The sequence below is a fragment of the Leopardus geoffroyi genome, chromosome C1 (genome assembly GCF_018350155.1).
Source record: "Leopardus geoffroyi isolate Oge1 chromosome C1, O.geoffroyi_Oge1_pat1.0, whole genome shotgun sequence".
NCBI classification, from domain to species: domain Eukaryota; kingdom Metazoa; phylum Chordata; class Mammalia; order Carnivora; family Felidae; genus Leopardus; species Leopardus geoffroyi.
In genome coordinates, this window is record NC_059328.1 from 97,238,938 (window position 1) to 97,263,295 (window position 24,358).

Genomic DNA, 24,358 nt, shown 5'->3' on the forward strand with positions numbered 1-24,358 from the left:
ACGTTTAGGGGCGTCTGGGTGGCTCAGTCGGTTAAGCATCCCACTCTTGATTTCGGCTCAGGTCATGATCTTACCGTTCCTGAGTTCAAGCCCCAAGCCAGGCTCTGCCCAGACAGAGCGGAGCCTGCTTGGAATTCTCTCTCTCCCTCTCTCTCTCTCTCTATGCCCCTCACTGTGCCCTTGCATGGCACTTTCTCTCAAAAATAAACATTTTTTTAAGAAAGTTAAAATGTTTAAACTAGACTTATTACGGTGATCCTTCTGCAATATATACAAATAGGGAATCGTGTTGTACACCTGAAACTAATATAACATTACATGCCTACTGTGTTTCAATTAACAAAAAAAGGTAAGATGTTTAAATTACCCAATCTTAACCTTAACCCACCTCTTCACATACTGGCAAACTACAAATGCTTCAAGCTGCATTGTCCAATAAGTTAATCAGAATTAAATAAAATTTAAAATGAGATTCCTCAATCATACCAGCCACATAAAAGCCTTCAAAACTTGTTTCAAGAGCCGCATATGCCCAGTGGCTACCATACTGTACAGCAAGCACAAATACAGAACATTTCCATCACTAGAGAAAGTTCTGTCAGACAACACCGAGTTAAAGGTTTGTTTTTGTCTGTTTTTTAAAGAACACAGGGCCTGTGAGTCCTCAGAGAAGCGCCCTGTTGTTTATTATACATGTAATTACCACCATCCCTCCATAAAAAGGGGCTAGGTCAGAAACTTTTGATGGTGCTGGCTACTGTCATTCTGATTCCAAGGCAAAGGGAAGGAGTAAGCAAGGAAAGGGGAAAAGTAAATAGCATAAAAAAAGAAAGGAACAACATGCAGCTAGGGGAAGACGCTTGAACTGGGATTCAAGAGATCTGGGTTCTACTTCCTGTGGTGCCAATGATTCATTAAAAGAAAAAAATTTTTAATGTTTGTACTTGGTACTAATTAACTGTAACTTAATTAGACAAGTCGCCTCACTACTTTGGGCCACAGTTTCCTCTTCCACAATACAAATTTAAATTGGATGATCTCTAAGATTCCCTCCAAATCTGTGTGGTTAAAACACACACATAGAAGAAATGAGGCGAGAAATAAAAGAGAACAAGATCATCACATATTGGTGGTGGAAACTGGCACTCCTGTCAGCTTGGCACAAGTTTTATTCCTGATAATAACACCTGGATACCACCAAAGTTAGAAAGATTTAATTCAGTAAGTATTTTTTGAGCAATTATTTGCAAAACACTGCACTATTTGTACGCAGAACCACAAAAAACTTGAGTCAAGACCAAGTACGTGGAAGAAATCCAAGACTCAGAAAACTTTACATTGAAAGACTTGTTCATTAACATGTAATACCCCATCTGGCCCAATGCGACTATATAAACATCTTAAAATCTTCTTGAGGAAATACAACTAACAAACTATATGAAATCATATACAAACACACGGTATACTCAAACTTCATACCCCCTCCTTTCTGCGGAGAATACAAATAAATGTTCCATGTACTTGGGAACAGGAAGACACCAATATTAGTAAACCTAATTTCTCTAGATTCCACATTTAGTTAGGTAGTCCTACATTTCCTGGGTTCGGTATTCTTGACTTTAGTGTGGGCTCTTGGAATTAAATAAATTGTCAATTTTTTTGTGTGCCAGAAAGAATAAATCGCAATGGGAATTCTTCCTTCTAACGATCCATTACAGCACGTTTCTCACTTTTCTCACTTTTCAGAGGCACGGTTGGTCCTATTTCCTAGGATCATAAGAGACAGAAAACCTTCCCCATCCCTCTCTATCGAGAAGTATTAATATAAAATTAAAAATTACTTCACCTCCGGATAAAAAAGAACCACTATAAACTACGTTTGATATTTTACCTTGCAGAAACTAAAGCAACCTGAGTCGAGGAACCTGTGTTAAGAATTCAAACTCATTAAAGCCCCACACCATACCCGTGAATATTTTGGAGCCGAGGAGAGTTTATATTAAAGATTTCCACCAAAGAAAACAAGAAGAAAGGATTTTAGCGACAAGCCTTTACTTTAAAAAAGCAGTTTTTAATACCCCAGCTACTAATCCCACGCCAAGGACCGCGCGGCGCGGAAACCCTGGCGAATTTGAAAACAAACGTTGGTAAAGGCTGGGGGTGAAGGGCGGGGGTGGGGAGGGGAGAGCCGGGTAAGGGGGTTAGTAACTGACAGCTCGGCCTCGAAACGAGAAGCCTCAAGTAGGTCAGGCTGTGTCAACGGTTTGAAATCCAGGGTCCACCCCAGTGGGCTTAAGGGAGTAGAGCAGCAGGAGGTAAGCAGGGGGTTGGCGTCTTTCAGTGCTAAAGGGGCGGGATATCGGACCTAAGGGAGACCTAGAACCCGAGCTCGGGGTAGTTCGCCTGCTCTCACCTCTCTTGGGGGCCTTGATCAGAGGCACCCCTCCAGTTCTCTCCCCGTTTTCCTGCTTGTCCTTGTGCTTGAGATCGCCCGGAACGCAGGAGCTGGGGTCACCATCGGAGCCGCGGTGGTGATGGTGCTTGTGCCGCTCCTTGTGGCCCTTATGCTTGGGCCCGGCCGCGCTCACCGTCAAAGGAGAGAAGGTGAAGAGGGCCGATGTGCCTGGGGCCGGGAGCGGGGCAGCGACAGCGGGCCCGGCGGGTGCCAGCGAAGGTGGCGGCGGAGGCGGCAGGAGCAGAGGCTCAACAGGGCCTGGGACGGTTGGGGCTGCATTCGTTGGCGGCAGCGGCCCGGGATGTTGGCGGCTGCGACGCCGCCGGTGAGGGGGAGCGAGAGGGGGGTCCTGGCTCGGCCGCCCCCGCTTCTCCTGAGAACCCCCACTGCTCGCTCGGCGCTGCCGCTTCACTCCCCGCGGCGAGACCCCAGCATGGGGTTTCTCCTTCCCTTCTTTGTCCGGCTCCTCCTGCGCCGCCACCGCCCGTACTACGCGCACCGCTCCGACCTGCGCAGCCATTTCACCCACAAACACACATTTAAATGGCCCGACCGCCCCCCCGTCCGCGTATCGCGCAAGCGCCGCCCGCGCACGGCCCGCTGGGCATTGGAGTCTCTTCCCCGCCCTCCACTTCTCGGCCGTTCTTCCTCCGGAGCTGAACATGCCGGAAGCGGCAGTTCCCAGCGCTTCTCCGCAGGCCTCTCTGAGTGAGCTCTATTTTAAAGCACCCAGGGCCTCGCAGAGCCTCATGGGAGCGGTAGTTCCCCCGCGCTCCCGCCGCGTCCCTGGCTCTGGGAGTGGAGGAGCGGAAAGAGAGCGTGCGCCGAGTCACGCTTCGGGCTGCGACGCAACCGCCGCTGGGCGGAGAGTTGCCGCCAACCGCCTTAACGGCCGAAACAATGTTAGTGGCTTTTAAGTCTGTCTGCGCGTTCCCATTATCGTCTGTGTGTGCCCCCTTGGTCATTATACACGGAGTCGGTGGGCTCCATAGGTACTTATCAAATTCATATTCGTTCCTCTCAAAACCTTTGTGAGGAATCCCCGGCCTCTTAGCCTTGGACAAGCGACGAAATGAAGAGGAAAGGGGAACTTGGTCATACGTAAAACGAGGGCGATTTGGGTTTAGAATCTAATCGGGCTGCAGTGAAGACATGTTTTAACCTCTTCGTGGGCATTGCCATGGTTACAGGTACCCGCGTAACAAGGCAGGTGCGAGAACTGCCCGGGAGCCTGGTGAGCGCCGCCGCACCTCGCCTTAGAGCCACATCTCCTCTAATGCCTGGAAAGGTAGAGGCCGTCATTTATTTTGAATCCGTCCCTAGGTGGAAAACCCATGTTTTTAAACTTCTTGAAGATTTTTTTTTCATGTCCCACGTGTAAGGTTGCATAAATTTGAGAAATGTGTCTACCGCAGACCTGTCCAAAAATCGTCACTGTGCACCAATGTTGCTGCCCAGAAATTCATCCACAACTTCATCGGCGCTTTAGATTTTCCCTAAGATTCTCTTCCTATATTTGGTCCTTGATAAAGATATTTGGAAATAATTGATTACAATGAAGTACTCAGAAATGCCAGTAGTGCCTGGAGGATTCAGCTAAATGAACACTGCAGTGAAGTTAGCTTAAAGACAAAACAGTTTATTGTGCACCTATTGCGTGCAATGTACTTCAATAGACAGTTAACATTTCATCAATTTGCGCTATCATCTGGCTTTGTAATGAAAGACATTAAAGAACAAATGCTGTTTGAGTATTTTAGGTTCTGAAAGTAAAACTTTTCTAAGTTTCAAAAAAAAAGTTCAATCATGAGGGGAACTCGGGAATCTTTACATAAAATTAGATTTGAAAAATCAGATTTTCTTAAAGTATTTTGTAGAATTTTTAGGGGCCCTGGATAGCTCAGTTGGTTAAGCGTGGGACTCTTGATTTCCTCTCAGGTCCTGATCTCAGTGTTGTGAGACAGAGCCCGGTGACAGCAGGAGCCTCCTTAAATATTCTCTCCCTCTCTCTCCCTCTCTCTCTCTCTCTCTCTCTCTCTCTCTCTCCCCCCCCTTCCCACCCTCTCCCTCTCCGTCTTTCTCCCTGCCCCTCCCTCACCTCTCCCCCACCCAAATAAAAATTTTTTAAATTAGTAGTACCTCTGACTGGTTGGATGTAAGTTGCACATGTTTATACAGGACCTTTGAAATGAAGAAAATGCTACCGAAAGATAACGATTTTGTTGATTATTCTTCTAGATTTGGTAATTGAAGAACTTTGGTTAAAATTTACCAGAAATGTAGTTGAACATCCTGTTAGTTGGTATATCCAAATACAAAAATGATTTTCATTATTCTTTTATTATTTTCATTATTGAAATATGATATGAAATTATTTTCATTATTATTTATTCTCTTAATTATAACGTTTCCTTTTCTTACTACTCTGGTTTTCCACCTTTGGGAAGATGCGCAAGGTATACTCCATTTAGGCAAAAATAACTCCCAGGGAATAGTCATTGTCACAAGCAGTCATTTTGTATCATTTTGTGCCACAACCACAAGTCAGATTTTGTGAAACACTTGCTATTGTAAAATCTGGCAATGTAGACATTCAGTTGAGATCCAATTCTTACAAATATTTTGAAGTTTCTACTTAAGTAGAATAAAAATAACTTCCAAAATGAAAAATAAGTCCATTCTAAAACTTTCGCATCCAGCATTCTCTACATAATCCCAAGTGACAAACTTATTTCCAGTTTCCAACCCAATGCAAATGAGATGAAAATGTAAAACTTCTGGCACGTCTTTGAATATGGCTTTTCTAATATTGCTATTAAACATTACAGGGTCTTCATTGTTGAAATTATAAATATGGAACACTTATTTTAGCTAGCAGTATTCCAGTAGTTTTATTTCCAGATGCACTTGCAGCTATATTCCAAAGTTGTGTTAAATATTCCAAGTCGCTGGTGGTTTCCTTGGTCCTTTGGGTTTTGAAAAACGATTTGCAAACCCTGGGAACAAAAATAAAATGGAAAAGTCTTTTAGTATATAGAAATGAATACTTAGATTTTAGAGCATGGTATAATGTATGCAAGTACATGGATTTTTTTTTCAAAACGTTAGGCAGCATCTTTGATCAATTAATAATAGATTATAAAGGCACAGTAATTAAGTTAGTGCACAAATGATAACAATACTAATAACATTTTAAATTTGTAGAACACTTATAAATTTACTAATGGTAATAATTAGATGAAGAACCCTGGTTATAACAATCTTTAGTAATTCAGCATATACAGTTGACCCTTGAACATTTTCTTTAGCTTACTGTAAGAATACAGCATATGATATCTAGATAGATAGATAGATAGATAGATAGATAGATAGATAGGTAGATATAAGATAAGCATAAGACTTCAGGTCAACAGTAGGCTATTAGTAGTTAAGTTTTGGGAAATTTTAAGTTTTGCAGATTTTCAACTACATGGGGGTCAGGGGGGCATACCTATTCCCCAAATTGTTCAAGGATCGATTGTAATATCCTTTTCTTCCAAGTTTCTTTTTAATGTGTGTTTATTTTTGAGAGAGAGAGAGAGAGAGGGCGGAGGAGGGGCAGAGAGGGTGACAGACGATCCAAAGTGGGCTCCACGCTGACAGCAGAGAACCCCATGCGGGGCTTAAACCCACAAACCATGAGATCATGACCTGAGCCGAAGTCAGATACTTAACCGACTGAGCCACCAGGCTCCCTTTTTTTCCCCCAGTTTTACTGGCATATTATTGACATGTAACATGTTAAATTTAAGGTATACAACATGATAATTTGATACATGTATATATTATGAAATGATTAGCACATTAAGGCTGGATAAGACCTCCATCTCATATAAGTACCATTTTTTGTGGTGATTACATTTATGATTCACTCTAAACTTTCAAGTATAGAATACAGTACTGTTAAATATATAATTACCATGCTGTATGTTAGACCCCCAGAACTTACTCATCTTACAGCTGGAAGTTTGTACCTTTTGGCCAACATCTCTTCATTTCCCCCAGCCCCTGGCAACCACCATTCTACTGTATATTTCTGTGAGTGTAGCTTTTTTAGATTCCACATATAAGTGATACATACAGTATTTGTCTTTCTCTGACTTATCTCATTTCGTGTAATACCCCCAAGTTTCATTCATGTTGTCTCAAACAGCAGGATTTCCTTCTTTTTTATGGCTGAATAATATGCATATATATATATATATATATGAAATGTATATATAACACATGTTCCTTATCCATTCATCTGTCAAATGGAAACTTAGGTTGTTTCCATGTCTTGTGTATTGTAAATAATGGTGCAGTGAACATGAGGTGCAGATACCTCTTCTGAGGTAAGGATTTCACTTATTTTAGATAGATACCCGGAAGTAGGATTACCAGATCATGTAATAGATCTATTTTCAGTGTTTTGAGGAACTTCCATACTGTTTCCCGTAATGGCTACGCCAGTTCACATTCATACAACAATGTATGGGATTCTCCTTTCTCCACAGCCTAGCAAACATTTGTCTGTTGTCTCTTTGATAATGGCCATTCTGACACATGTGAAGTGATATCTCACTACGGTTTTGCTCTGCATTTCCCTGATGATTAGTGATATCTAGCATCTTTGCACACACCTGTTGGCCATTCATATGTCTTTTTCCAGAAATATGTCTTTTCAAGTCCTTTGCCCATTTTTGAATTGTTTAGTTTTTTTAAGTAATATCCTATGTCTACATCTTTTCACCTACCACACATAAAAAAAAAAAAAAAACTGGGAAATTTCAATTTCAGAAAAATAAGCACTATTGCTTTACAAAATTATTATATTAAACTCACTCATATTTCAGGTGCCTTTGTGGCTCAGTCATTAAGCATCTGACTTCGGCTGAGGTCATGATCTCACAGTTCGTGAGTTCAAGTCCCACATCTGGTGAGCACGAACCCCCCTTCAGGTGAACACAAGCCCCACTTTTCTCTCTCTCTTTCTCTCTCTCTCTCTCTGCCCCTTGTGGGATTCTCTCTCTCTCTCTGCTCCTCGCTCACTTGTCCCCCCCCCCAAAAAAAAAAAACAAAAAAACTCAGGTATATTTCTACTTCGGCCCAGAAAGCCCTCAATTTACTAAGATATTGTTTGAAAAGCTTAGGAAAATAAACTAATAAACAATCGTGAAAAGCTAAAGTAATCACTTTTATTTATCTGTCTCCTTCAAACATTCCTCTCTGCCCCCTCTCTCTCCTCAAAAGAAGGAGGACAAGGAAATTGTGCAGAACCAATGAAAATTGTTTCTGGATCCTTTCAAAAAGATTTGCAGGTTGATAACATCGGCTCTTTATCACTTTAGCAACATAGGACTTTTCTGCGATGAAGGTATATTTTCAAGGCACTCTGAAAATTAACAACTTTAGGCACTCAAATTGAACAATGAAAGCTTTGAAATGCAAGGGGAGAACAGAACATGGAAAACTAAAAATATTCCTAAACCTTTAATTCCATCATCTTCCAAAATTGTGGGTATTGTACACCTTACAGAACTGATGAAAAGGTCAGATGAGATATTTCTTAAAGCATCCAGCACAATGCATGGCACATCATAAACACTCAAGTGTTGTTTCAATCAGAACCACAAAAAAAAAAAAAAAAAAAAAAAAACCCATACCAGAACTAGAAGAAAAGGTGAGTATGGAAGAGAAGAAAAGAAGATAAAAACAAGAAAACTACTAATATTAAATTTAATAATGGTGATGATAAAAAAAAAATTGGGGGAGAGGCACACAGCCAAGTTCATATACATTTTACTCCTCTGAGTGATAAAAAAGAAAATAGAAGGAAGAATATTTCAGGTTAAATAGCTTCACACAAATAGTCACAAACTCATCCATTCAGTCCAGGTAGCTTGACTGCAACCCAAGTAAACTGAGAATAGAAGTAAGAACATAATATGTAAGTACCAAGTATCTGAAACCTGAAAGAAATACCTGCATTCAGTCTTTTTCACTGGTCAATTCTGAATAGTTTAGAACAATAGCAAGTTACCTTTTTTTTTTTTTTTTTTTACTGTTTATTTTATTTTTGAGAGACAGAGCATGAGCGGGGGAAGGGCAGAGAGAGAGAGAGATACACACACACACAGAATCCCAAGCAGGCTCCAGGCTCTGAGCTGTCAGCACAGAGCCCAACATGGGGCTCGAACTCAGAAATGGTGAGATCATGACCTGAGCCAAAGTTGGACACTTAACCAACTGAGCCACCCAGGTGCCCCAGCAAGCTACCTTTTTTTGCATGTAGGCCAGTTCAGAAAAAATAAAAATGTTTATAAACAGAATTTTTATTCAAAATTAAAAACTTTTGTATGTAAATTATTACTACAATTTATATTGCTTCATTAAAAAGAAAAAAGGGGGCGCCTGGGTGGCTTAGTTAAGTAAGCATCTAACTTCTGCTCAAGTCATGATCTCACGGTTCGTGGGTTTGAGTCCCGCGTTGCGCTCTGTGCTGACAGCTCAGAGCCTGGAGCCTGCTTTGGATTCTGTGTCTCCTTCTCTCTCTGCCCCTCCCCAACTTGTGCTCTGTCTCTCTATGTCTCTTAAAACAATAAATAAACGTTAAAAAACACAAATTAAAAAAAGCCAGTGAAAGAGTTGTGCTTTTTAAGTAAGTAAATATTCAAATCTAAGCATATTTGAGAAGAAATATATTATGGAGGCAGCTCTTCAATATTTTATCTTCATATTAGATCACAGATTGTTGTAAAGTTAGATGGGTCATGAGTTACTCAAGTGGTATCACTGATGGAGAGAAAAGAAGGAAGGAAGGGAACATTTGTGTTCCAGGCAAAGTTTTGTGTGTTTTTTTCATGGGGTATATGATAATCTGTATGAATTTTTTAACTAAATGATTTCATAAGAATAGTAACTTCTTTGCGGCGCCTGGGTGGCTTGGTCAGTTAAGCGTCCGACTTCGGCTCAGGTCACGATCTCGCGGTCCATGAGTTCAAGCCTCGCATCGGGCTCTGTGCTGACAGCTCAGAGCCTGGAGCCTGTTTCAGATTCTGTGTCTCCCTCTCTCTCTGCCACTCCCCTGTTCATGCTCTGTCTCTCTCTGTCTCAAAAATAAATAAACGTTAAAAAAAAAAAATTAAAAAAAAAAGAATAGTAACTTCTTTTTCTCTAACATTTTAAACCTTAGACAATATAATCTAGATAAAGATTTTTAATGTTTATTTTTGAGAGAGAAGGCGCTAGTGGGGGAGGCGGTAGAGAGAGGGAGAGAGAGGATCCCAAGTAGGCTCCAAGCTGTCAGTACAGAACCCGATGTAGGGCTCAAACCCCAAACTGTGAGATCATGACCTGAGCTGAAACCAAGAGTCAAACCAACTGAGCCACCCAGGTGCCCCCAAATAAAATTTTTCAGCCCAAAAAATGTATCCAGAGATATTTTGCCAAGGTGAAATGGAGACCATAATCCAGGTGTGGCCAGGGATTGCTACCTGTCCACCAGAACCTTTCCTTGGTTCTTCAGGAATAGAATTGTATTTCAGCAACTGTCCACCCAGTGTTACTACTTTTCCCAGCTACTCTTGCAATTTAGATGAAGCATATGTCCAAATTCTCAAGCTAATGTGAGCTGACGCGATGTTGCCACTTCCAGGCCGATACCTCAAGACCAGAAGAGGAGATCTCACCTCTTACATATTTTTCTCTTGTCTTCTTGCTACCTGTAATCTGGATGTGGCAGCAACCCAATTCTGACCATACAAATAAGGACAATACCACACAGCAACAGTTCTCAAGGTCTTGTCCCAGGGTACGATGGGGGCTCCCAGATCCTTTCCTGGGGGAGGGGGAGGGAGGTCTGCTTTTTGGGTAATAATTTTTAGTAATTATAGCCTACACTAATTACTACGTTCCTTACAAATATTTATAGTATATGTGATACTATCTTACATAGTATCATGAATTTGTCATATAGAATAATAGGATGCTTAAAATAATATAAAATTATCATTTTTTTCTTTTTTTTTTTTAATGTTTATTTTTGAGAGACAGAGGAGTGCAAGTGGGGGAGGGGCAGAGAGAGAGGGAGACACAGAATCCAAGCAGGCTCCAGGCTCTGAGCTGTCAGCGCAGAGCCTGACGTGGGGCTCAAACCCATGAACCGTGAGATCATGACCTGAGCCGAAGTCAGACACTTAACCGACTGAGCCACCCAGGCACCCCATAAAATTATCATTTTAAGATTATAGTTTATAGTTAGGGACAGTGGGGCAAACAATTCCTTTAAACTGTCAGGATTGTGCTTCAGCCCCTACTATAGAAAGAGTTCTATAAAATTAGATGGCAAGTGTTGTTCTTATGACCACACTCATGTATTTTTTATAACTTTGATTAGATATGAACTAGAGTCACATAGCATCTCAGAATTTCTTCATTTGGCTAGTCACACATTCATTTACTACATGGCAACATAATCATGTGGTTACCTAGCTTTATTTTCTGCTATACTAGGCAATTCCATCCTAGGTAAGATGTTAAGAGGTAGCTAAGGTCAAAAATAAAAAGATAAATTGCATGGAAAAAAATATAGATATAAGAACCTATATATCAACCTTGAATCCTATTTAAAGTTCATTTTTTTTTTTAACTGTGCTGGAAAATAACACACATACCAAAATTCAGAAAGGAGCTGGAGCGATTTGACTGAACAGAGTCTGCAGGCTTGTTTGCTGGAGAAGAATTAGAGACACCTAGAATCAAAAGAAAAAATGTAAGGGAAAAGATGAAGACAAACTCTGATTACTGTTTATCAGAACACATAACTTGAAATATTTCCTCCAAAGTAATTAAGACTCCCAAATTAACATATTACTATAAAATACCACAAAATACAGGTGCTTACTTACAAATGGGTTAACTCTTTTGTGTGTGTGGCGGGGGTATCTTTTCTTTGCAAACAGATTGTATAGTAAAGCCCAACCCTAAAGAAAATCACCAGAGTATTCAGGAATAACATCCATTACATTGTGAAACAGCTTTGGTGGGGATTCAAATTGTGGCTTTTGATTTCATTTTACTTTGCACTCATCACTCTTAAGACACTTTTAAATCATTTGTTTTCCACATGACTTCATCTATGGTTTTTCTTATAGCATCCTTTACTCCTGGAATATCTTCACTCTCCAGCCTACCTTTTTCCCATTATAGAGGCCCAGAATCTCCCCAAAACATTATTATATCACTTTGTTTTGCTACGTTAGCTACTAATAGATAGGCTTAAAAATATGTTTCTCGGGGCACCTGGGTGGCTCAGTCAGTTAAGCGTCCGACTTTGGCTCAGGTCATGATTTCACGTTTCGTGAGTTCGGGCCCGCATTGGGCTCTGTGCTGACAGCTCAGAGCCTGGAGCCTGCTTTGGATTCTGTGTCTCCCTCTCTCTCTGCCCCTCCCCTGCTTGTGCTCTGTCATTCTCTCTCTCAAGAATAAATAAAACACTAAAAAAATAAAATAAAATAAAAAATGTTTCTCTTCCCAGCACCCTAATATATTCATGTATCAATTTCTGCCCAATTTTAAAAACACTCCAGTTTTCACATTGTCCACATTTTGCACGTGCACTATCTAGCAGTGAAAAAAATAATAATTTCAGGTTTGTATAAACTTTCTATAAAACTTTGTGTAAAAACAGCATATGGTTAGGGAGAAATTATTAAAAAGTCACCCTTTTTTGGTTTTCAACATTTTCAGTATGCAGCGTGAGGACTGCATCTATGTTTGTAAACACATGGCTAATGTTACAATTTGAGAAAAACCTCCCTCTCCGTGGAAGTACCTGAGTATGAAGCCCTGTGGGACATAATGAATTTCAATCAGATTCTATTAAAATATATATTTATTGAATATCTTTTATGTGCCAAGCATTGGGCTAGGCGCTGAGGATAGAGACATGCATAAGATGTGCATGAAGGTAAGAAAGTTGAGGACATATCAATCATCACCATAATGCATATGAGCTGAGAGCTGTATACATCCTTCAGAAAGAAAACAATTACGCCAAAAGGAGGGAGTATTGTCTTTTTTATAACAGGAGACAAAGGATTCTGCAAATAAATATATCAAAGGGAATTGCTGCTTTGCATACTGGCTTGCCACAATTTGGTTTTTTTTGTTTATTTGCTTTTTGTTTTTGGAAAATGGCATGCCATGTGGTTGAACTTGATATGCTTGTAAGTACTTAGTTTTGTTATTAGGCTATTATATAAACAAGACTGATTATCCTATAATTTACTTTTTTCTTTTGTTTTAATTTTTTTTTCATGTTTCTTTATTTTTGAGAGAGAGAGAGAGAGACAGAGCGTGTGCAGGGGAGGGGCAGAGACAGAGGGAGACACAGAATGCGAAGCAGGCTCCAGGCTCTGAGCTGTCAGCACAAAGCCCGACGCGGGGCTGGAACTCATGAACCGTGAGATCATGACCTTAGCTGAAGTCAGACGCTCAGCGGACTGAGCCACCCAGGTGCCCCAATTTACTTTTTTCATTTAATGAAATATCTTGGTTTTTTCCTATGGCAGCTTCAGAATTGTATCATGTCACAGATATATTTATGCTGGCCTGCCCAGCGTTAATTCTTCCTTCTTCTGATAACAGAACTTGAGTTTTTCTTTAGGAAACCACCCCAGCCCAATTTTCAGCTTCCATACTTCTGGTGAAGTTGATTCTACCATTAGATCAAGGAACTGACCTATGACTAGGGCTAATTTTCAGTTGGTACATTGCCATGATCATAGCAGTTAGGTCTGACCTCATTCCTTACTGGTCAGTGTCCATTCTGATTCTGCTTAATCAGAATATACTGGCAATAACTGGTTCAAGGTTGGACAAATGAACCAAACCAACACAGTCAGGCCCAATGAGCAGCACTCGTCATCGGACTATTGCTTGAGCAACCAGGAAACAGCTCATTTTTTCCATCATAAGCCTGAAACCACATGGTAAAAGCCTGCCTATGAATGAGCCAACACAGAGTAAAACAAAGGTGGAGATATGGAATGAGATTGGGTCCTGATTATATCATTTGAGCTCTTGGTTACAGGCCAACGAGTTCCCCTCTTCTGCTTCAGCTGGCTTAAGTTGGGTTTTCTATCACTTGCAACTGAAGGGCATCTGAGTAATTAAAAGTTTCCCACCAAAAGTAGGCATCAGACATCAGGCATCATGGTTGATAGCTTTAATTCTTGTCACCCTATGATTCACTCTCCACACAGCAGCCAGAAAGATCTTTTTAAAAAACAGATCATGGGGGTGCCTGGGTGGCTCAGTCGGTTAAGCGGCCGACTTCGGCTCAGGTCATGATCTTGCGGTCTGTGAGTTCAAGCCCCACGTCGGGCTCTGTGCTGACCACTCAGAGCCTGGAGCCTGTTTCAGATTCTGTCTCCCTCTCTCTCTGACCCTCCCCCCGTTCATGCTCTGTCTCTCTCCGTCTCAAAAATAAATAAACATTAAAAAAAAAAAATTTAAAAAACAGATCATGTGGGGCCCCCCGGGTGGCTCAGTCGGTTGGGGGTGGGAGTCTTGATCTCGGCTCAGGTCAGGATCTCACAGTTGGTGGGTTTGACCTCCGCAATGGTGGCACCAAGCCTGCTTGGGATTCTGTTTCTCCCCCGATCTCTCTGCCCTTCCCCTACTTGTGCTCGCCGGTGCACACACACGCCTATGCTCTCTCTCTCTCTCTCTCTCTCTCTCTCTCAAAATAAATAAACTTTATAAAAAAGAGAAAAAAAACAGCTCATGTAACATCTCCGCTTAAAGCTCTTCAACCATTGCACTTACAATAAACTCTAAACTACTTAACATGACCCATAAGGGTTTAACTACCTTCTCCCCACCACCACCATCTTGTCAGTCACCACACTTTATTGCTCTCTCCTCATAATACCCTGCAGCTATGATGGCTTCCTCTCAGTTCCTACAACACGCCAAACCCATGCTCGAGAGCTTCTACGTTTGCTACTCCCTCTATCTGGAGGGGTCCTCTCCCCACTTTTCTCCTGGCTGGCTGCTCCTTCATGTCTCAGGTTTAATCATTACTTAGAAAGGGCCTCCTGGACCACTCGTTCTAAAATAGATCCCCTTTGTTATTCTCTCTCATAATTACCCTCTTGGTTTCCTGCACAGCATCTATCACCATGCATTATTATGCATGTATCTGTGAATTTACTTGTTTAATGTCTGAATCCCTAACTGGACTTAAGTTCCACAGAGGGATAGCCCAATACCTATATACCATCATATACCCAGTGCCTTACAGAATGCCTAGCACTTAATAGGCACTCAATGAATATTCAGCGAATGCATGGATACTATGTTTAAATGCTGGCTTAAAACAACAGGTGAAGAATCCTTACTTTATCAAAATTAGGACCAGCTTTAACTACAGACCAGTTGGAGATCCAGGCTAAAGGGAGAACATCTGGAATTCAAGAGTCATAAACCATCTGGAAGGGGAAGAGGACATTTTTCCCAAGTACAGGCAGATAAATCCCAAGCTTCAGGATCAGTTTTAAGGGTCAGATATTTTTAAGGGCCAGTTCTTCATTTAAGGACAAAAGACCAGAGGATAAAGGCAGCTGAGAAATTGAAATTAGCCTAGACCTAGAGAATGATCTGGGAGGTCTTACTCAGAAATAATACTCAGAGTCTCTGAGTATCTCACCACATATTGAATCTAAGCCAACCTAAATTTACCTGAAGTGTCTGTGTCTTTGTTTGATATCCCCAAGATAGGGTTGGAGCTATATAAAGAGTTTCTTTTCTTTTTTTTTTTTTTTTAAGAAAGAAAATTGGGTGTTTCGTAAGCTAAGCTCTTCAAACTGGCTAGCTATTCAAGTCCATCACTTCTTTGCTTTGGGCTATTTTATTTCCCCTGTTTTATACTACAATTTCCTCCGAAATGTTTAAATTCTCTTTTGACTCACATTAGAGGAAAGAGTATATTTCCCAATCATATTTTAGCCATCGTAGGTGAGAAATCTGTTAACTTCCAAGATCAGGTGTGGTATCAATGAAAGCAGGTGAGCACAAGTCTATTGACAGGGAAGTAGAGTAAAAACTCAGAAGAAATGGGTTAGATTCAGCTATAAGCCTTCTTATGTAGGCGTTACCATAAATCATGTTTTCTCAGTGCTCTTTGTCCCTCCCTCTAACACCAGTATAATACCAAATAGCTGTTGGGTCCTTGATGATTGACCAAGTGGATCAAATTTATAAAAAGTATATCACAATGCTTTATGTACTTTTAGTTGTAAATAAGGATTTCTAAGATAATCAGTTTCCCACAGTTTCAGGAGTTTTTCAGTTTTGTTTTCATTACAATATAGCAAAAAAAAAAAAAAAATAAGCAACAGACTTTTATTGCTAATAATACTTGGCAAAAATGGTAATGTGTCAATACTCTGCTTGTTTCGTTAAATCAACACATTTGTTTCACAATATGCTTTGCTGTGACTGTTTTCAAAGAAAATACATCTGAGGTTAGACTGCTAGGAATTTTAAATAACACACTTGCATGACAGCATCTTAGGATGGGTAGAAAGTGCCAAATATCGTATTATTATTCCTGTCTGTTAAACAGAAACCCCTCCCCCCTCCTTACTCCCTTCTAATATTACCATTGTAGAGCCTAGCACAGTACAAGGCCTAGAGGTGATTGTTCTGATACGCAGGGCCCCAGCAAGGCCCTGTATAGGAACAATAATGTTAATTTTTTCCCAGAGTGGTTATGTAAGGGGAAACTACACAATTGTGGAAGCGGTGTATGTATTCTAAAAAACAAGTATAAAGAAACTTACACTTTTTCATGTTTCTCAAAATTTTCAAGCTCTACAAAAATGAAAAGGGAAACGTTAGTCTTCTCTTGTTTTCCTGTGAAATCCAAAATACTTTAATCAAGTAGAAATACAGACGGCAGTCAAAAGGATTAATTTCCTTAAAAATAGCCTTCAAAACACACAAAATTATTTTTCCACCTTGTTATTTGAATTCAGTGCAAAGCCTCCACTTGATTTTGTCTTGCCATTTTTCCCACCTCCATAAGAATCCCCCTATGTATTTCGAAAGAATGTTCTCAAAATATCAGAGGAAAAAGATGGGAGTTTCCACTTCTCTTCTTTATTAGGACCGTTGCAGAATCCTCAATGGCTTCTGAAGATAGCTGTGATACACAGCCATTCCCATTCTAGCCGAGAACTTTTGCTAAACGTATCCCCAACTAAATTTACTAAGGTCCACTCCATACTGTTACCATACCACTTCCTTCTCCCTCCACTCAGAAAACCCACTCAGCCTCCTTGAGGGTGAAGTCTCTAACTTATCTATTCCAGGAACCTACCCAGATTTCTTCTTTTCTTCACATTGCCTCAGCATGTTTATTTTAATCTGTTCCATGGTATTTTGTTCTTCTTATATTTTCATGTTGTTTCTCAGATAGGAGATTACCTGTAGATTACCTGTAGTCTTTTCAATGGCAGGTAGATATCCTTTATGATATTTCTGTTTTCCTAATACATAATGAAACTGTATTCTTCTATATAATACATATTTAATACATTATTTTTTGGACAATTTCTGTTTAAATTTTTGAAAATAAGTCATTTATTTATGATTCAAAATATGGTAGTAAAAAATACTCCCATCTTTGTTCTCCATCCACCCAGTTTCTAACACTCCCCCCACAGATAAACATTATTGTTAGTTCCTTATGTATCTTTCCAGAGTCTCTTATGAACACATATTACAAATATAGACCATATTTTCTACCTTTTAAAGAAAAGTTAATAAATTATATATAAATACACTGACAGAGTCCTCATTCTTTTTTTTTAGCTATATAGTATTTCATTATATGCATATACTTTGATTTATGATTTATTTAATCAGTTCCCCTAATGATTATCAGTCTTGTCTTTCCAAATCAGCTGCTCTTATAAATAATCTAGTTTCCCTCTTGATTCTGGCAGCAGGGGAAAGGTGGAGGGTATGAACACCGTCAGAAATGGAAAGCCTCTGGCATGTTTCTTAAAACTCCCATCTTCTTTACCTTAGTCCTTGTGAAACTTTTTCCAGGAGTCTTCAATGTCTGCTTTGAAGATGTTGAATTTTCCATGGTGTTAGGACAGCTAGTAGAATAGGTCCGTATAGACTGAGCCTGCATACCTTAAAAAAAATGTTTTGTTACATAGCTTTTTAAGCCTTTGGGATATGTATAGGTATATATTTGGTAATTCTTAGCTTTGCTTTTTTATGCATTATTTTTACAATACAATTTGGGTTTTTTTTAATGTATTATTTTTCTCTTGTTTAACCATTCTTTATGCCTTTTCAATTTAGGTCCTATTTTATTGTTAATCTGTTAGAAGTCTCATTTTTATAGCTTTTTTGAGAGGAATGTACTTCCACTTACAATCTTCGTCAGCAAGAAGGAAGGACTCCAGGGTTCTTTCAGGGAGTGGAGGTGGGGGAGGAGAAGACCGATCTTGATGTAGATCTGTGATAAGAGAATACAAACAAAACAAAACAAATCCATCAATCAAAAGTTGTAAGTCAAAATCCCTTTTTGGTGTTGTATAACTTTTCCAACTTTTCAATATTAACCCACAACAAGCAAATAAAAAATGACCAAACAATAACTGGAACCTCAAGAATTTTGTTCTTCTAGTTTTTTAGCCAAGGAGACTATGATTCATGAAAAACTTTTAGCTCACGTAGAAAAGTATTTTTCCAGGGGCACCTGGGTGGTTCAACTGGTTAAGCATCCAACTTAGGCTTAGGTCATGATCTCATGGTTCATGAGTTTGAGCCATGCATCAGGTTCTCTGCTGTCAGCACAGAGCCCTCTTCAGATACTCTGTCCCCCCCCCCCACCGCCTTCCCCTCCCTCCACCTTCTGCCCTCCCCCTTCCCCTTTCCCTCCCCCCTCTTTCTTCCCCTCCCCCATGCTGTCTCTCTCTCTCTCTCAAAAATAATAAACATTTTTTAAAAAGGGGGGGGGGGGAAGAGAACAGTATTCTTCCAAAGAAATTGAACTTAAAATTAATCAAGCTTCTAGTTCTAACTACCATTTTACATAGAATCCTGGGGATAGAGTAGCATGCTATATAAAACCATGAGATTACAAACAGGGAAATCTGGAATATCCGCAGTCTTTGACAAATGACCCATTCTCTTCTACAAATAAATGGCATGAGAAAATATAAAAAAGAAGGAAAACTGTTACAGATTTTAAAAGACTTAACAAATCTATAAACCAAATGCAGTGTGTAGTCTTTGAATCCATATTCAAATAAACCAACTGTAAAAAAACATTTTTGAGACAATTTGAGAAAATTGAATAAAATCTGGATATTAGATTAATATTAAGGAATTATTGTTCATTCCATTGGTGTGACAATGCTATTATGGTATGTTTAAAATGTGTTTGAGATTTTCCATGATGTAAAGAATTTTAAATAATAGAGCTATTTCCCCACAAAGTGAGGCTTAAAGATACAAATGGTGTATAATTTCATATAGTACTGAGTATAATTATAGTAGTGTCTTTTTTTTTTTAATTTTTTTAACGTTTATTTATTTTTGAGACAGAGAGACAGAGCATGAACGGGGGAGGGTCAGAGAGAGAGAGGGAGACACAGAATCTGAAACAGGCTCCAGGCTCTGAGCAGTCAGCACAGAGCCCAACACAGGGCTCGAACTCACAGACCGTGAGATCATGATCTGAGCCAAAGTCGGCCGCTTAACCGACTGAGCCACCCAGGCTCCCCGTATAGTAATGTCTTTTGAAAATGAAAATGTGGTTCAAGGCTAGAGTTTTACCTGTCTCTAGTCTTTGGGTTCTTTAGCCTTAGGATTTGTCTCTAAATCAAGTTCTCTTGTTTATTTTTATACGCTGGATGATATGCAAAATAAAGTACACTGCTTATTTCCAGCTCCTAGTGCAATCCCTGGCATATAGTAGGCACTTAATAAATATTTGATAACTACCCTGAAGTCGCTTATCATCTTCCAGCTTGCCATTAGGGAACACACTGAGAACTAAAACGAACTTTCAGTGAATGATATCCTGCCAAATATCTTCCTAAAATACCATTTTCATCTTATTTCTACCCTGATGAAGAACCTACAATGCTTATTACTTGTCGCATTAAACTGAAATTCTTCTGCCTAGCTCTATGTGTGTATGATAGAATACACATAACAAAATTTGCCATTAATGACAGTGCATTTACAGTGCTCTGCAATCATTACCACTACCTATTTCCAGACCACTTTCATCACCCTAAAAAGAAACTCTGTACCCATTTAGCAGTCACTCCCCATTCTTCCTGGATTAGATTGGCTACCATGAATCGGCTTTCCCTCTGTATAGGTTTCCTTGACTTGGATATTTCATCTGTCTAACTTTAAAATCCTTCAAAACTGGGGGATGCCTGGGTGGCTCAGTCGGTTAAACATCCGACTTCAGCTCAGGTCATGATCTCACAGTTTGTGGGTTCGAGCCCTACGTCAGGCTCTGTGCCGACAGCTCAGAGCCTGGAGCCTGTTTCAGATTCTGTGTCTCCCTCTCTCTCTGACCCTCCCCTGTTCATGCTCTATCTCTCTCTGTCTTAAAAATAAATAAACATTTTAAAAAATCCTTCAGAATTGGAGCGCCTGGGTGGCTCAGTCGGTTGAGCAGCTGACTGTGGCTCAGGTCATGATCTCAAGGCTGGTGAGCCCACATCAGGCTCTGTGCAGACAGCTCAAAGCCTGGAGCCTGCTTCGGATTCTGTGTGTTCCTCTCTCTCTGCCCCTCCCCTGCTCGCACTCTGTCTCTCTCTCTTTCTCTCTCAAAAATAAACATTAAAAAAAATTAATAAAAAAAATCCTTCAGAATTAAATAAACAAATAAAATCCTTTACAATCTTTCCACATTTTATCCATCCAAATTTATTTCCATATTTCCCAAATAGATCCTCTAGTGCAATTAAATTAACCTACTCACCATTTCTCTATGCTCATAATGCTTATTGCCACCTTTGAAATCAATGTTATCCCAATCCCTGCTCCTGGAATGTTACCCTGATCCCCTCCTTTTTCCTCTAACCATATTCTTAGGTTTCTTTTTCTACTCAGTGAAGCCTTTCCTAACCACTCCAGTGATACCTCCCCTTTTTCCAGACTCCTGGTGATTATAATCAGTGCCACACAGATTATCAGTTAATGGTTCCAAGTATCAATTTTGTCTACCCAATTTGCATATAAACATTAAACAGTACCCTTTCTTATATATCCTGCCTATTCTAACACTGTATAAAGCATACTGAACTTACTTAGGAATTGCTCATTTAGTAAGTATCTAATAAAAATTGTAATAGGTAACATTTAATGAGAGCTTACTATTTGACAACCACTGTGTTAAAAGCTCTTTCTGCATTATCTCACTTAACTCTTACAAAAATCCTCTAAGAAATGAGTCCTTTTATCCTCATTTTATACATGAGAAAAATCAATAAAGAAGTATATAATTTAACCAAGGTTATGCATCTTGATAACTACTGGTAGGCTAAGGATTTGAACTAAAGCCTCTCCGACTCCAGAGCCCGTGCTCATTAATCTCAATGTTAAACAACCTATGCATATTTAAATAATATGTTCATATGAATAAATATGTTAAGGGCAACTACCACCTCTTATAATGTATATAAACTGCCTATCAATGCCCAATAAATGTTAGCTGTGGATGTTGTTATTCGATGTATGAAACAAGCGAAGCTCAAGAAAGTACTGGAAAAGCACAGCAAGTTAAAGATCTAAAGAATCACATTTCTAACAATGGTAAAGCCTATAAAACAGAAATGCTTCAAAGCTTTAAGAGGTTCTATCTGAAAGAGGTTTTGTTTTTTTTCTGAGGAATATATATGAAGGAACAGAATTCTAAAACCCTGTGTTTACCTTGCCCTTGACAAAACAAAACTCCTAGCCTGGGAAAATCAGAAATAAATCAATAAATAGTGGTAGCTATTATGGGAACTATGTCATCTCCTGAGGTGAATTACTCTAAACTTAATGAGTCATTCCTATAGTATAAATTCTTAGGGCTAAATGTCATCTAAAGCCAAGGGAAATTTTTTTACCTGACTGGGGACTCCGCAGTTTTACACTCTAAAAAAAAGAAAGAAAGGAAAAGTGAAAGAAGGATAGGTACACAAATTTACAAACTCAAAGCCATAAAAGACATTTTTGAAATCATATTTCATATACCTCCAGAGACAGTTACGAAATGTTGATCCTATTTTACAAATTTATAAATGCACTCACTGAATTATGAAAAGGCATCCTTAACTCTTACAGTGCTCTATTTTCTTTTTGTAAATTTCTGTGTTCTTTTTCTTTTTTTTCAAAGCAAGCTTATGAATTTTTTAAAAATGTTTTATTATTTTTTAAACCTCAGGTATAATTAACATACAGAGTTATATTAGTCTCAGGTGCACAATATAATGATTCAACAGTTTACACATTACTCAGTGCTCATCAAGATAAGTATACTCTTAATTCCCTTCACTGATTTCACCCATCTCCCCACTTTCCTCCCCTCTGGCAACCACCAGTTTGTTCTCCATAGTCATGAGTCTGTTTTTCTGTTTGTCTCTCTTTTCCTTGTTTGTTTTGCTTCTTAAAGTCCATATGTAAGTGAAATCATATGTCTTTCTCTGTCTTATGTCACTGAGCATAATACCCTCTTTTTTGTCACAAATGGCAAGATCTCATTCTTTTTTATAGCTAAATAATATTCCTGTGTGTGTGTGTGTGTGTGTGTGTGTGTGTGTGTATGTGTGTGTGTATCATATCTTCTTTATCCATTCATCTATGGGTGGACACTTGGGTTGTTTCCATATCTTGGCTATTGTAAATAATGCTGCAGTAAACATATGGGTGCATATATCTTTTTGAATTAGCATTTTCATATTCTTTGGGTAAATACCCAGTAGTGGAATTACTAGATCATATGGAAATTCTATTTTTAACTTTTTTGAGGAGCCTCCATATTGTCTTCCACAGTGGCTGCACCAGTTTGCATTTCCACCAGCAGTGCACGAGGGTTCCTTTTTTTCTATATCCTCACTAATACTTGTTTCTTGTGTTTTTTATTTTAGCCAGTCTGACTAGTGTGAGGTGATAGCTCATTGCGATTTTGATTTGCATTTCCCTGCTGGTTAGTGATGTTGGGCATCTTTTCATGTGTCTGTTGGCCATCTCTATGTTTCTTTGGGAAAATGTCTATTCATGTCTTCTGCCCATTTTTAAATTAGATTATTTGAGGGTTTTTTTGGTGTTGAGTTGTGTAAGTTTTTTATATATTTTGGATATTAACCCCTGATCGAATATATCGTTTGCAAGTATCCCCTTCCAAACCTTACAGTGATTTTTATATGTGACAGTAATTGGTCTTAAATTGATCCTTTTTTAAAATGTATTTCCTTCCTATTCAGCACATTTCCCAGGAAATTTAACGGGAGGTAAATTGTTGAAATTGAAACTACTTCATGACATTAGAAAAGGAGTGATTGTTTTGGCTCTAGGAGTTAAGATAAAGACTACTACATGTGGACAGATTATTAACAATAATAATTACTAATAAATTCAAAGTGTAATTAAAAAGATAGAGAATATTTGCCTGCCAGCATTGCAGTTGTAGGCACTTTGAAATGTTTGTTTAGTTAATTACTTCTCTGATCTCTGAAATTTTAAGGTAGTTGGTTCATAGAATATATAAATGCACAACAGATTACTGAAGTGTAGGTTTTTCTTCCAGCAGTGGGGAGCATTATTCCAAAAACTTTATCTTAAGTAATATGGACATGTCATTCAAAAAATTATTCTCTACCCTATGATATCACAGCTAACATAATACAGCCTACCAAATGACTACTAGGAACAAGCTACCTACTTACGAAACATTTATTTTTGCTTTAACTGTCCTTCGGGAACCAGCTCAAATATTTCCTCTTTCCCTAAGTCATCCTTAGTCACTTCCAACCTGTAAGTTTCTTAAGGGCAATAATTGTGTCTTTGTTTTAATGCTAATTTATTTATTTGTGGGGGTGGGCAGAGACAGAGGGAGAGAGAATCCCAAATAGGCTCCGTGCTGTCAGCATGGATCCCAACACGGGGCTCGAACTAACCCGTGAGATCATGGCTTGAGCCGAAATCAAGAGTTGGACACTTAACTGAGCCACCCAGGCGCCCCAATAATTGTGTCTCATACATCTTTTTATTCCCACATCCTCTAGCACGTTGCTTTACATGTAGTACATGCTTAGTGCTTACTGAGTGGATAGGTGCTAAAAATACAGGAAGTAGGACTACAGTCTGTTGAATCCAAATGAGTAGGAAAAAAAAAAAGTTATCGACCTTAGTCGGTCTAAGTCTCACAGAGTCATCAGATTTCTTTGACTCAGATGTTCCACTGCATTCTAATGATGTTCCAATTATTACCTTCACAGCTGAAGATAAGGATTTGGGAACAGTCCGTGGAAATTCTCCTGAAAGAAAGTAAATATGGTCCAATTCTTAGGAATGTTGTCATTCTTTTAGAAAGCAAATGTTACTTAGCAATACCACACAGACCATCAACAGGACCTGAGAGGTAATCTAGTTAATCCACACTTTATGTTACACTTAACTCAACCGTACTCACCGGCTTCCTCCACCACAATAAAAGACTCAGGTGTCCGTTCCGGAAGTGGAGGGGGAATGTCATCATCTATCCTTGGAGAAGTTGCTATCCAAAATGTCAGAAATATAATCATAATTTTTAATGAGAAAAATCCAAAGGAAATTCTTACGTTC

At 39.3% G+C, this 24,358-nt stretch overlaps 2 protein-coding genes across 4 annotated transcripts in view; both read right to left on the reverse strand.

Moving 5' to 3' along the window:
* The window catches only part of RSBN1 (round spermatid basic protein 1), a 48,221-nt gene extending 45,078 nt beyond the window's left edge, over positions 1–3,143 (reverse strand). Inside the window, exon 1 of the mRNA XM_045478694.1 lies at positions 2,414–3,143. Within this exon, the coding sequence (XP_045334650.1) occupies positions 2,414–3,119 (706 nt within the window). The 5' untranslated portion in view covers positions 3,120–3,143. The remainder of the gene's footprint in view (positions 1–2,413) is intronic.
* A 1,633-nt stretch (positions 3,144–4,776) lies between these two features.
* PTPN22 (protein tyrosine phosphatase non-receptor type 22) overlaps positions 4,777–24,358 on the reverse strand; it is a 60,421-nt gene continuing 40,839 nt past the window's right edge. For 2 of the 3 annotated variants that reach the window (XM_045478692.1, XM_045478691.1), the window contains 8 exons: positions 24,207–24,290; positions 23,921–24,051; positions 21,643–21,670; positions 17,934–18,017; positions 17,571–17,686; positions 16,324–16,354; positions 11,149–11,226; positions 5,321–5,451 (listed from right to left, as the gene is read on the reverse strand). In XM_045478692.1, the coding sequence (XP_045334648.1) occupies positions 5,387–5,451; positions 11,149–11,226; positions 16,324–16,354; positions 17,571–17,686; positions 17,934–18,017; positions 21,643–21,670; positions 23,921–24,051; positions 24,207–24,290 (617 nt within the window). In that variant the 3' untranslated portion in view covers positions 5,321–5,386. Of the gene's footprint in view, positions 5,452–11,148; positions 11,227–16,323; positions 16,355–17,570; positions 17,687–17,933; positions 18,018–21,642; positions 21,671–23,920; positions 24,052–24,206; positions 24,291–24,358 lie in introns of all 3 variants that reach the window. The other variant, XM_045478693.1, reaches the window with a different exon arrangement.